Source organism: Nannospalax galili, unplaced genomic scaffold, assembly GCF_000622305.1.
Source record: "Nannospalax galili isolate Female #2095 unplaced genomic scaffold, S.galili_v1.0 scaffold212, whole genome shotgun sequence".
In the NCBI taxonomy this organism is placed as follows: domain Eukaryota; kingdom Metazoa; phylum Chordata; class Mammalia; order Rodentia; family Spalacidae; genus Nannospalax; species Nannospalax galili.
Window position 1 is genome coordinate 2,247,411 of NW_008333884.1, and position 12,642 is coordinate 2,260,052.

The following is a 12,642-nucleotide window of genomic DNA, read 5'->3' on the forward strand; positions in this document are numbered from 1 at the left end:
AAATTAGTAGAAAGATGGGGGACTGGAGAGATGGCTCAGCGGTTAAGAACATTGACTGTTCTTGCAGAAGACCCAGGTTCAAATCTCAGTACCTGCATGGCAGCTAACAACTGTCCGTAACTCTAGTTCCAAGGGATCTGACAGCTTCTTCTGAGCTCCACCAGTCGCCAGGGTGGGCCTCAATGTTCCTGCTTCTTTCTGTTCATTGTTCGCACAGGGATGTCAAGGTGCCAGACTTCTCTGACTACTGCTGCTCCGAAGTTTTAGATAGCACAAAGTCTTCTAAGGAGAGCACCGAGGCTAGAAAAGGCTTCTTGTATCTGGTGACTGCAACTACTACGTGGGCGTTGCGTACGCTGCCAAGAATGCAGTCTCTCAGTTTGTGTCCAGAAATGGAGAGGCGAACCTCTAAATAGAGTGTGCTATAGAACTAAGGAGATTGACCAGGAAGCTGCAGTTGATGTGTCCCAGGGGACCTACAGCATGATTTAGAGCAAGTAAAGAAGTCTGAATGGGTTATCCTGATAGGGGTCTGTACTCATCTTGGTTGTGTACCCATTGCAAATGCAGGAGATTTTGGTGGCTATTATTGCCCTTACCATGGGTCACATTATGATGCGTCTGGCAGGATCAGGAGGGGCCCTGTGCCTCTCAACCTGGAAGTGCCCACCTATGAGTTCAGGAGTGATGATGTAGTGGTTGTCGGTTAGAGACTTAGATTTGGCCAGGTTTCTTTCAGTTCATGTTCTCTCAGAAGAGAGTAAGCCTTGTGTACTTCCAGGTGGTTGATTTAAAATATTTAAGATTTGTTCATGTATTTGCAGACATTAATGTGAAGTAAATTCAATTCACTGTTAAATATTGTCAAGCATTCACTTAATAAAGCCACTGGTAAACATCGTTAAGTTCAGGCATAGATTTGAAAGGTGCAATGTCTTTGGTAATTCTAATAAAAAATTACAGCTTGATTTGCAAAAAAACTAAAAAGAAGTGCTGGAGGAACGGCTCAGCAGTTAAGAGTCTTTACTGCTCTTCCAGAAGACCTGAGTTCTGTTCCTAGCACCCATATGAGGTGGTTTTACAAACCACCTGCAACCAGCTCCAGGGGATCTGACCCCCTCTTCTGGCCTCTGCGGGCACTTGCACACATGTGGCATAAACTCACAAAGACACATACACATAAATAAAAAACCTTTTTATTTTTCCAGTTTCATATATTTTTCTTATACAGTATGAAATTTTCTAAAGATTTTACAACATGACATGTATCATTCAGAAGAAAATTTAAACATTCGATATAAGCCATCTCTTCCCCGTCTCTCCTTCACACAAACTAAAAATGTTAATCTAAACTATTAAGGGTACAACTTTGGTATTTTATCTAGGAAAGAATTTGCATTTGCAAAGTTCAATAGTACTTTTTTTTCTTTTTTTGCATTGTTGGCAATCACATCTAGGACTTCACCCATTTCCAAGAGAGGTGGCTCAAGTGGTTGCAGAGGACCTGGGTTCCATTCCCAGCACCCACATGGTGTTTAATAACTGTCCATAACTCCGGTTTCAAGGGATCCAGCACACTCTTCTGGCTTCCACGGGCACTGCACGACATACTGACAGTACACTCATACACATAAATAAAAATAAAATATTTTTAAAAATATACTGTGGGGTTGGGGCTGGAGAGATGCCTCTGTAGTTAAGAGCACTGGGTGCACTTGCAGAGAGCCTGGGTTTGGTTCCCTGCACCCACATGGTAGCTAACAACCATCTGTAACTACAGTTCCAGGGGATCTGACACCCTCTTAATGACCTTTGTGGGCACTGCATGACACAGATGCACTTAACATTCATGTAGGCAATACACTCATGTACATAAAAATATAAAAATAGGGGCTGGAGAGATGGCTCAGGAGTTAAGAGCATTGACTGCTCTTGCAGAGGACCTGGGTTCGATTCCCAGCACCCACATGGCAGCTGTGAACCGTTCTTAACCCCAGTTCCAGAGGAATCTGAAGCCCTCTTCTGACCTCTGCAGCATTGCATGACATGGGTGCACTCACTTACATGAAGGCAATACATTCATACACATAAAATAAAAATATTTTTAAAAATAATACTTTTTAATGTATCAAGGCCTGCAAGATGGCTCAGCATATAAAGATACTTGCTGTTCAAGCCTGGCAACCTGAGTTCAATCCCAGGAACCCACATAAAGGTCAAAGAAGAGAACTGACTTCACAAAGTTGTCCTCTGACCTCTGGCCTTCACATATGCACCCATACACATCATGCACACTTATACAAATAGTATATTTTTTCAGAAAACAAAATATACTTTACAGCAGGGATGTGGTTCATGCTTGTAATCCCAGCACTTGAGTAGCAGAGTCAGATGGATCTCTGTGAGTTCAGGCCGGCTTGGTCTATATAGTGAGTTTCAAGCCAGCCAAGCCCTATCACAAAACAAAGCAAAACACACCAAAAAAAGAAAGGGAAAAAACTGTCTATAACAACTTCCTATAAATATATGAACAGGAAACTTGCTAGGCACTGAACCTAGAGCTTTTATGCATGCTTGGCAAGTGCTCTACCACTGAACTACACCTCAGACTGAAGATAAATTTCAAAGAAAACTACTGGGAAATGTCATGCCACTGCAGACTTACTTGTCTATAATATCTTTAAAAACACTAGTACTCATACACGTAAAATAAAAATAATTAAAAAAAAAAACGTTAGTGGCATAGACTCAGCAGTTAAGAGCACTAACTACTCCAGTATTCCAGAGGACCCAGCACCCATATCAGATGACTCACAACCACCTCTAACTCTAGCTCCAGGGGATCTGGTGCTCTCTTCTCACCTATCCAGGCACCTGCATGCATGTGGTGCTCATAAACTCATGCAGGCTCACACACATATAAACTAAAACCTTTAAAAAAATTCCCTCTAAACAAACACTAGTTAGCACTTACTATTTCAGCCAATACATACAATGGTTGTGCACTGCTGCCTCTGTGGCTGGCAAATAATACTCTGACACGTGCATGAACCATGTGCGCATATCTATACATACTGTCCCGCACAAAGCCTCAAACAGAAACCCAAGTTAGGTACAGAGTAACCCCAAGAAATTTAGGTTGCCAGGCCTAGATGAGTCTTTCAGAAGCTGGGATTCTGAAACTATCTCCCTCCATTGTTTCTCAGCAGCTGTATACTTTACCACTATATCACTGAAAGTTTTTTTTTTTTTCTTGCCCCTCCATCGGTTTCTTGATACCATCTCCTGGTAGTCATAACTGCGCTGAAACTCACTATGTAGACCAGGCTGGCCTCAAGCTCACAGAGAGCCACCTGCCTCTGCCTCCACAATGCCGGAATTAAAAGCATGTGCCACCATGTCTGGCCCCACAGAAAGTTTGAGTTCTATCAAAATACTAACTTCACTGGGTCTGTGTTCTAGTGAGGGTTTTTCTTTTTTTATGACTTATTTTTTGAAAAACAGAGCTCCTTCCCCCCCCCCCGTAGTGTTGGGTTATTGGTGACTTGGCAGCCTCTGAAGATACAGCTCCAAGTCCCCAGACACCAAAGAGACCATCCACTTCCAGCCTTGGTCGTTCCACAGCATGAGTCACCCCTCACCTATCCCCTTCTCTGCCAGATACCTACATAGGCTGTGGGACTAGAAGGACAGGGATGCCAATCCAACCAGATTAATGGAATTTTACCCAGCAGAAAGATGCTAGCGGTGCTTTTATGCTCTTGGACACCTCTCAGGAGCCTCATAGAATTTCTCTTTTCCACTTGACTCTCGTGCAGTTTAACTGATTTATTGATGTCCCAGCTAACCTTGTTACCCTTTCAGTGTACTTCAGCCATTAAGCTCTCTTAAGAAGCCCGTTCTACCACTGGAGCCATCTACCTTCCTCCTGTCTTCGCAGTGTTCTTAGCAAGCTTTGTTTTTCTTTAGCTCTTCCACTTTAGAAATGTAGATCCTCATGGCATCCAACTTGGACATCCCTTTGTTCACATTCCAGGCCTCCCACTTGGCCTTTGCTCTCACGTCTGTGGCTGGAGGGATGGGGATGTTGCAGTCGCCCTGGGTGGCCTGTTTGTAGAAGCTGTACACCAGCAGTTTCTCTTGATCACTCACTGGACCCTTCGGCTGCTTGAGGGAGGCACAAGCCATTTCAAATTCCACTTGGCTCATTAGTGTAGCAGAGGCTGGGCCTCTCTGTCCTTTTTAGTTGCTATCCAGTGCTAGTAGAGTTGGAAATACGTAAGGGAGAAAAAGGAATAATGTGTGGGAAGAAGACAAGGCGTTTGTGTGTGTATTTTATAAAGTACAAGTTGCAAACTACGAGTTTGGTTGGCCCTACCCAACCATGAATTTTCTAGAGCGACTACCCTTCAAACTTCCAAAGGTGCTTATGAGCTCCGAAAATTACACTGCTGTGATCCAAAGGAGGCAGGGCAGCGTAAATAGTATATAGAACAATTGTGTATGCCTGTGGGCCTGGGTGGGGGAAAGATGAGCCCCACGGATCCGCTGCTGGTTAGGGGCAGCCCGAGGAAGGGCAGTGGGTGCTGCCGGGGTTGCTGGGTACCGGTGTGAACCAGGGGCCAGCGACTAATGGATGGCCCTCCTGGCCTCTAGTTGTCTGGGCTCGGGGCCTGTTGGTACCTGCGGGTTGACTGCTGGGCAGCCTGCGGCCGAACGGGGGCGCTGTGGGCTTGGGACACCCGGAGAGGCGTGTGCGCGCGCGGGGACGTAGGCTAGTCTGCGGCTGCGGGAGCGGAGGCGAGGCTGGGGGCGGGGCCTGTGACGCGACCTGTGGCACCGCCCATTGTGCCGTGGCGCGGGCGACGCGCTTCTGAGCCTCGCAGTGGGCGGGGCGGCTTAGCGCCGTCGCCTGCTTCGCCGCCATGGACCTAGGTGGGTTCCCGCTTCCGCACTCGGGCCACTGGGCTGCGCCCCGCAACGCACCTCCAGGGCGGTCTGGAGCTGGTGCTGCTCCCGGGACTCACGCCTGAGCCGGCCCGGGCACAGTAAGTCCTCCCGGCTGAGGAGGCTGAGGGCTAGGGGTGTCCTTAGAGACCAGGGGCCGGCAGGCCGGCCTCCCGCCACAGCCCCTCCGCAACGTGGCGGATCTCGTCTCTTGTCTCCCTTGGCCCCTTTGCAGAGAAAATCCCCGAGCGTGTGTAGAGTTGGATCCCTTGAAAGTAGCCGGGTCCATCGCACGTGCTTGGGAAATGCCGGGCTCGGAAGCCCTGGGGACTCACGGATGTCCCTACCGTCCTCCCTTACTGAATGACTACTAAGTTCAGGAACAACTTTCTTACCAGATCTGGTCCATAAGGCGGAGACGCTGATACTGCCCTCTCCCAGAGTTCTGGGGAGTATACTGCGACCACGTGTATAACAGGATTCCTTACCAAGACACTAGCTCTTGTTTGTGGGGAAGGGGTCTCAGTGGCTGGGATGGCACTCTTTGAAAATGAGTCCAACTTAGTTGGGAGCCCTTGTAAGCGAGGTCTGAAAGAGGGAGGACGGAGGTGATAGAAATTGATGGCTCAATGCTAAGCCTTCTCCCCACCCTGCTAGGTGTGCTCCTTCGAGGGTAAGAATGGGGAGGTGCCACAAGATAATAGGCTGTAGAGAAATGTGGTCTCTGTCAGCCAGCTGTAAAGTGGAATGGTAGTTTCGAGGCCTGCAGCGGTTGAGAATTTCTGCCTCAGCCCAACCATCCGGGTTTTGACACTGAGCAAATTATGGCTGGACCTCGAGGTTTCCATCTCTAAAACAGTAGTAATCGTCTTCATTAAGTTATTTTGAAGGTCAAATAATTGTATAGGTGTAAAGCTGAGCATTGTAGAACATGCTGGTAACTCCAGTACTCTGGAGACAGACCCAAGACTTCTAGGCCAACCTGGTTTATAGTTTCAGGCCAGCCATGACTACCTAACAAGACCCTGTCTGCCCCTCTTCCCTAAGACCTAAGCTTCCTGTCTTCTAGAGTAACCAGGCATTTAACTAGCACCACCTAACTATTCCTAATAAAGCCTTTGAGTTATCCCCAGCTATTGTATGCTCTTGGGTCTTTTACAAGCAGCAGTACTTAGTGTCTGAAAGGCAGATATTTGGGAGCAGACATTTCCTCAACTGAGGCTGATTAAGTGCAATGAAATTGAATTTACAGTTAGTTTGTAAGGGAATATATATTGGGGCCCAAGCAGAGCTGCCTGAGCCAAAAAGAAGGGCCCTGATTCTCAGAACTCTCCCACATCCACCTAGCTCTGTAAGTCTCTCACTGGAAGCCAGGGTAGTTGCCTTCACAGGTGGATTGTGTTGGAGTGCTGCTTCTTGGCCTTTTGTGTGCCAAGAAATAGTAGCCAGGAGATTCATTATTTTCCTGGAGTCAGTATTTTATTTTCATTCCTACTCCATAGCCTGTGAAAATGGGAAACATAAGTTGTTGGGAGCATAAGGGACTGAGGAAAGGCTAGCAGCTCTGGGCCCTGGGAAAGGGGGAAAGGAACAGTGAGCACTATTTGCACTCTGAATTTAGTTTCTATGCCACAGGAAACACCTTGATAAAGACCTGTGTCCTTTCCTGTTTCTGTGCTGGAGGAGACAAGGAATAGTGAGGAGAGTCTGGTCTTGCCAGCAATTGCACATTTAAACTAGGCTCTTGATTATTGTTGAGATAAGGTATTTAACCCTTCCCTTCTCCCGTCCTTGGGAGATGTTACAAGAAGGTAACAACACCAGTGTAGTTCTAAAAGTGTGACTAGTATGTGTCATTTGATCCTTGTGGTTATACCATGAAGACTGTATTATGTATGCAGAGTGGAGGCTCAGACAGTGATCTCCAAAGTCATATCACTTTTGAATGACTGAGCTAGGATTTAAATCCATTGCCTGATTAAACTCCCACATCGCCTTCCTTTAAAATTTTGTAAAATTCTTGACTCAAGGAGTAACTGCTTTCCTAATGTAGTACAGTATTTATTGTATCTACTCCCTGGTTTCTGCCACAGAGCCAGGACCGTCAGTAGCTTATCTTGAGTGGAAGAAACTAAAAGTGAACCTTTTCCTTGAAAGGCAGAAGAATGTTGAAACCTGCTGGCAAGAGTTTAAAAAGAAGGAAGGCAGGGCTGGGTATACAGCTCAGTGATAGAGTGCTTAACTGGTATGTGCAAGGCCCCAGTTTCAAAAACAGGTACAGCTGATTATAGTGATGCATACTTTTAATCCCAGCACTCAAGAGGCAGAGGTAGGCAGATTTCTGAATTCAAAGCCAGCCCAGTCTACACAGTGAGTTTCAGGCCCGCCAGATATAAAGATTCTGTCTCAAAAAAAAAAAAAAAGGCTCTGTACCCATCGCCAGGGTTGCACCCTCCTTCATCTGTACCATCATTGAAAAGCTCAGTTGTCTTTTTTCAGACATTTTTACTTGGGGGTATGTGGGGATGTGCATGTGCCATACTGTATGTGTGGAAGTCAGAAGACAGCTTGTAGAAGTTGGTTTTGTCCTATCATGTGGGTCTGGGGAATCAAACCCAAGTAATCAGGCTTGGCAGCATGTGCCTTTACCCACTGAGCCATCTTGCCTGCCCTTGTCAGGTTTTCTAATACATACTTGACCCAGCAGTTCAACCCTGACCTTATGCTGTCTCTCCTAGCCTATTCTCCCTAATCCTCTACTTTAGCTCCCTAAGTCCAGCTTTCCTCTTCATGTTCTTCCTGGGGGGAAGTCTTAGTCACTCCCTTGGTTCCCATGAACCTTGCTGGGCAGGCACCGCCCATACTCTGGTCTTTTCTCCTGACTCAATGCCATTGATGGAATCAATGCAATGATTCCCTAAATGCTAAATCCTAAATGCTCCCCCTTGGGCTCCAAGTGACCCTCTGAACCTGTTCTGAGCTTCTCTGCCTTTCATTTCTAATGGTACCTGTCCATTGTCCTCTCAGTGCCCAGGCAAGAGATGTTGGAAGCTATTTCCTATTCCTCAGCCAAGTCCTGATGGTCCAGCTCTACAGAAGCTCTTGTTAACCATTCCTTCTTCCCCTCTTACTGAAATCATTCAAAACCTTATTGTCTCGAACCTTGGAAATGATAGCCAACCATTGGTTCTGTTTATCAATCTCTGCTTACTGTTTTTTTGTTGTTTTGTTCTGATTTTTTGGTCTTTTTGAGCCTGTAGCCACAGCTGGCCTGGATTCACTATGGAGACCAGTCTGGTCTCGAACTCACAGAGATCCACCTGCCTCTGCCCCCGCCCCCAAGTGCTGGGATTAAAAATAAGTGCCACCATGCCTGGATTTCTATGTTTTGAAAACTTTTCTCTAACTCTTTCTTGGCTTCTCTGTGCAGGACCCTTGAATATCTGTGAGGAAATGACCATTCTGCATGGGGGCTTTTTGCTGGCTGAGCAGCTGTTCCACCCCAAAGCACTGGTGCAGTTGACAAAGTCTGACTGGGAACATGTGGGGCAGCCCATTGTGGAGGCCTTGAGGGAGATCTCCTCAGCCACAGCACATTCCCAGCCATTTGCCTGGAAGAAGAAAGCACTGATCATTATCTGGGCCAAGGTCCTTCTGCCCTCCCCTGTTACTCCTTCTGACACTGAAACTCGGTGGCAGGAAGATGTGTTTTTCTCTGTGGGCAACATGATCCCTACCATCAATCACACAGTCCTTTTTGAGCTACTCAAGTCTCTGGAAGCTTCTGGACTCTTCATTCAACTCCTCATGGCCCTGCCTACCACCATTTGCCGCTCAGAACTACAGCACTTTTTGGAGCACATGACTATTGATACTTCTTCCAAGGATGTGGCCTTCTTTCTGAATGTCTGGTGGGAAATGATGAAGCATAAGGGTAACCAGCAGGACCCCTTGCTTTCCCAGTTCAGGATGATGGCTTATAAATACTTGCCATCTTCAGATGAGTTCTCCCACCCTCCAAAGAGGTTCAAGTCTGACCCGGATGTGGGTCCGACCATGCCACTATTAGCCATGCTGCTTAATGGGCTGAAGCAAATGCAGAAGAGAATCCTGTGCCTTGGGATGAAGTGCTGTGCCTTAGCTAACTTGGCTGACATGCTGAGCGTGTTTGCGCTAATGGAGGACGATCCCCAGGAAGTGTCTGCCACCATGTATCTAGACAAACTGGCCACAGTGATCTCTGTATGGAATTCGGACACCCAAAACCCATATCATCAGCACGCCCTTGCAGAGAAGGTGAAGGAGGCAGAGCGGGACATAAGCCTCACCTCTCTGGCCAAACTCCCCAGTGAGACTGTTTTCATGGGGTTTGAGCTCATGCACAACCTGCTGCAGGAGTGGGGCTCAGAGTTGCAGGCCATGCTCAACAACAACCAGGGGACCAATTATGACAGCTACCGGCTGTATGACAGTCTAACTTCCTTCTGCCAGAACTTGAATCTCTATCTGGATACTGCCAGCGTGTCCAAGGAGGAGAGGCAGGTGATCTCTGAACTGGCTGAGCATGTCAGGGACTTCCTGAAGAAAACCAACAGGGCGCTGAACAACAAGGGCCTTGAGGACATCACTGCCTCTATTGCCATGGCCATCATTGAGCAGAAGATGGACCGGCACATGGAAATGTGCTATATTTTTGCTTCTGAGAAGAAGTGGGCCTTCTCAGATGAGTGGGTGGCCTGCCTGGTTAACAACAGGTCTCTCTTCAGAGAACCAGACTTGGTCTTGAGTCTGCTGGAAATGGTGATAGATGTCATTGCCACTGACAGGGTCATCCCCCAGTCTCAGATCAAGCAGGTGATTGACCTGACCCTGGAATGCTATGCAGACCTCTCCCTACCAGACAAAAACAAAGTCCTTTCTGGTGTCCTACATTGCTGGGGACGAAAAGGCCTTTTGGACAGGTTGTCAGTTTATTTGGAGGGTTTTCAGGAAGACCTCAACATGACGTTTAACCAGCTCACGCAGAGCACGTCCGAACAGGGCCTTGCTAAAGCCGTGGCCTCTGTAGGCCGCCTGGTGATCCAGCACCCAGAAATCACCATTAAGAAGATGTGCAGCATGGCTGTGGTTAATCTTGGCACACACCGGTTCCTAGCTCAGATTCTAACTGCCTTCCCTGCCCTGAGGTTCACTGAAGAGCAAGGGCCAAATCCACCCACCACTTTCATGGTATCCTGCCTCAGAGAAACAGTCTGGACAAAGTTCTCTACACCCAAAGAAGAGAAGCAATTTCTGGAGCTGGTGAGCTGCCTGATGACTCCTGTGAAACCACAGGGGATTCCAGTTGCTGCTCTTCTACAGCCAGATGAGGTGTTGAAGGAGTTTGTCCTGCCGTTCTTGATGCTGGATGTGGAGGAGGTAGGTCTGAGTCTGAAGCTGTTCATCCAGACTCTTGAAGCCAGTGCAGACTTGGAGGAGTATTGGCTGCACACCTGTTCCCCATTCCCACTGCTCTTCAGCTTGTGCCGGCTCCTGGACAGCTTTAGCAGGTACTGGCAGCTCCCCCAGGAGAAGCGGTGCCTCTCCCTGGACAGCAAGGATCTCCTGATCCACATCTTGGAACTTCTGTGTGAAATTGTGCTGGCCAACACTGAGACCTTCTCCCCAGACACCTGGGTCAAGTCCCTGTCCTGGCTCCACCGCAAGCTGGAGCAGCTGGACTGGACTGTAGGCCTGAGACTGAAGAACTTCTTTGAAGGCCATTTCAAATGTGACGTGCCATCCACTCTTTTTGAGATCTGTAAGCTTCCTGGGGCCCAGTGGACCTCGCAGGCCCATGCAGGGTATGGGCCAGGTACGGGGCTTCTTGCTTGGATGGAGTGCTGCTCCATCTCCAGCAGTGTCTCTGAACAGATGCTCTCTCTCCTGGTGGTGGATGTGGGCAATCCGGAGGAGGTCAGATTGTTCAGCAAGGGCTTTCTAGTGGCCCTGGTTCAAGTCATGCCTTGGTGCAGCCCCCAGGAATGGCAGTACCTTCAGCATTTGACCAGGAAGCTATTAGAGAAAGAGCTCTTACATGTCCCTTACAGCCTAGAATATATTCAGTTTGTTCCCCTGCTCAACCTGAAGCCCTTTGCCCAGGAGCTCCAACTCTCCATCCTCTCTCTAAGAGCATTCCAATTTCTCTGCAGCCAGAGCTGTTCTAACTGGCTTCCCATGGATGGCTGGAGCCATGTGGTCAAACTCCTCTGTAGCAGTCTGACCCGTGTCCTGGATGTAGTTAGGTCGATACAGTCGGTGAGCCCCTGGGCCCAAGGACAAGAGGGGGACCTGACCCAGGAAACCTTGTTTGTCTATACCCAGATGTTCTGTCACATTCTACACATCATGGCCATGCTTCCCCAGGAGGTCTGTGAGCCACTCTATGTGTTGGCCTTGGAAATCCTCACCTGCTATGAAACCCTAAGCAAGACCAACTCTTCCAGCAGTTCCTTGCTCCACAAGACAGATGAGCGACACTTCCTAAAGTCCATTGCCAAGAACATTAGCCCAGAGGAGCGGCGCCAGACCCTGCTACAGAAGATCAACAACTTCTAACCTTTTGGGGATAGAAAACAGCTGCATCCCAACATGGTGTTTCTGTGGGATCTAGAGCTAAGAAGCACAAACTTCACAGTTATCTAAGACTGTACACATGATGAAAGGAATATATGGCAAGAGCAGTGTAAAGAAAATAGTTTAGTAGGTATATGGGACATACTGCAATAAAATTCTCTCTTTGGGCTTTCTTGTCTTGAGCCTTTCTTAGCAATAGTTTAGGATTAAATATGCCCAAAGTTAGGTTTAGATAGGCTTTATGATCAGGTTAAGCCAGTGGGACAGGTATGGGAGTGCACACCAGTAGTACCAGTATTTGGGAGACTGAGGCAGAGGGATGGCAGCCTGGGCTCCATTGAGATCCTGTCTCAAAACCAAAGTTTAAAAAAAAAAAAAAAAGATGGGGAACAACATGTTCATAACTGAAATTCTCTACCTAGGTTTGGCAGTAAGCCCAAAAGTAGAACTGCCAAGTAGAACAAAATAGAAGGGATGTGATCTTTTTGTTTTTTTGAGACAGGGTCTCCTAGCTGACCTAGAACTAGCTATATAGACCAGGAGGGCCTTGCTTTCACAGAGATCCTGCCTTCCTCTGCCTCCCAAGTGCTGAGATTAAAGTCGTGCACCACCATGCCCAGCTGGGATGTGATATTTTCTTGGAGACTCTTATAGGCTGCATGCCTATAATCCCAGCACTTGGCAGCTGAAGTAGGAGCATTGTGAGTTCAAGGTAAGCTGGACTGCAGCAAGATCCTGACTCAAAGTCATTTCAACATTGTATCTTTTCCCAAGTGTATCAGGGAACATGTGGAAAGGGGCTCTTTTAGTGCTGGCTCTGCCTGATTGGTTGTGACCTGTGCTGAAAAGGCTTGCACCTTTATAAAAGGATTGAACCAAGAAATACCAGGTGTCAAGGGGCTAGTAACCATCTGTTCAGCACACCCAGGAGGGGCCATGCTAACCCCAGTCACCCTGGAGGATGGAGAAAGCTACTTTCTGCCTAGGGTGGGGTTGTCTTGGTTTTGATGAATGAGTGGGATAGGGAACAATGTGTGCAGAAGCGTAAAAATGAACAGTGTAAGGTTTCTAGTGTATTAT

General features: G+C 47.6%; 2 protein-coding genes and 1 pseudogene across 2 annotated transcripts; 2 read left to right on the forward strand and 1 right to left on the reverse strand.

The window, feature by feature from the left end:
- The window catches only part of LOC115069557, a 3,370-nt pseudogene extending 2,464 nt beyond the window's left edge, over nt 1-906 (forward strand).
- A 3,039-nt stretch (nt 907-3,945) lies between these two features.
- On the reverse strand, nt 3,946-4,716 carry LOC103730552 (diazepam-binding inhibitor-like 5). Its single transcript, XM_008828829.2, has 2 exons — nt 4,684-4,716; nt 3,946-4,259 (listed from the first exon to the last, which is right to left on the reverse strand). The coding sequence occupies exon 2, from the start codon at nt 4,207-4,209 to the stop codon at nt 3,946-3,948; it is 264 nt and encodes an 87-aa protein (XP_008827051.1). The 5' UTR covers nt 4,210-4,259; nt 4,684-4,716.
- Nucleotides 4,717-4,794: 78 nt separating this feature from the next.
- Gemin4 (gem nuclear organelle associated protein 4) lies at nt 4,795-11,737 on the forward strand. Its single transcript, XM_008828751.3, has 2 exons — nt 4,795-4,935; nt 8,378-11,737. Exons 1-2 carry the CDS (start codon nt 4,926-4,928, stop codon nt 11,542-11,544), a joined length of 3,177 nt encoding a protein of 1,058 aa, XP_008826973.1. The 5' UTR covers nt 4,795-4,925; the 3' UTR covers nt 11,545-11,737.
- Nucleotides 11,738-12,642: the final 905 nt, after the last annotated feature.

Excerpts from the sequence above, each read along its gene's own strand:
- LOC103730552 (XM_008828829.2), bottom strand. The coding sequence starts at position 4,209 with ATGAGCCAAGTGGAATTTGAAATGGCTTGTGCCTCCCTCAAGCAGCCG.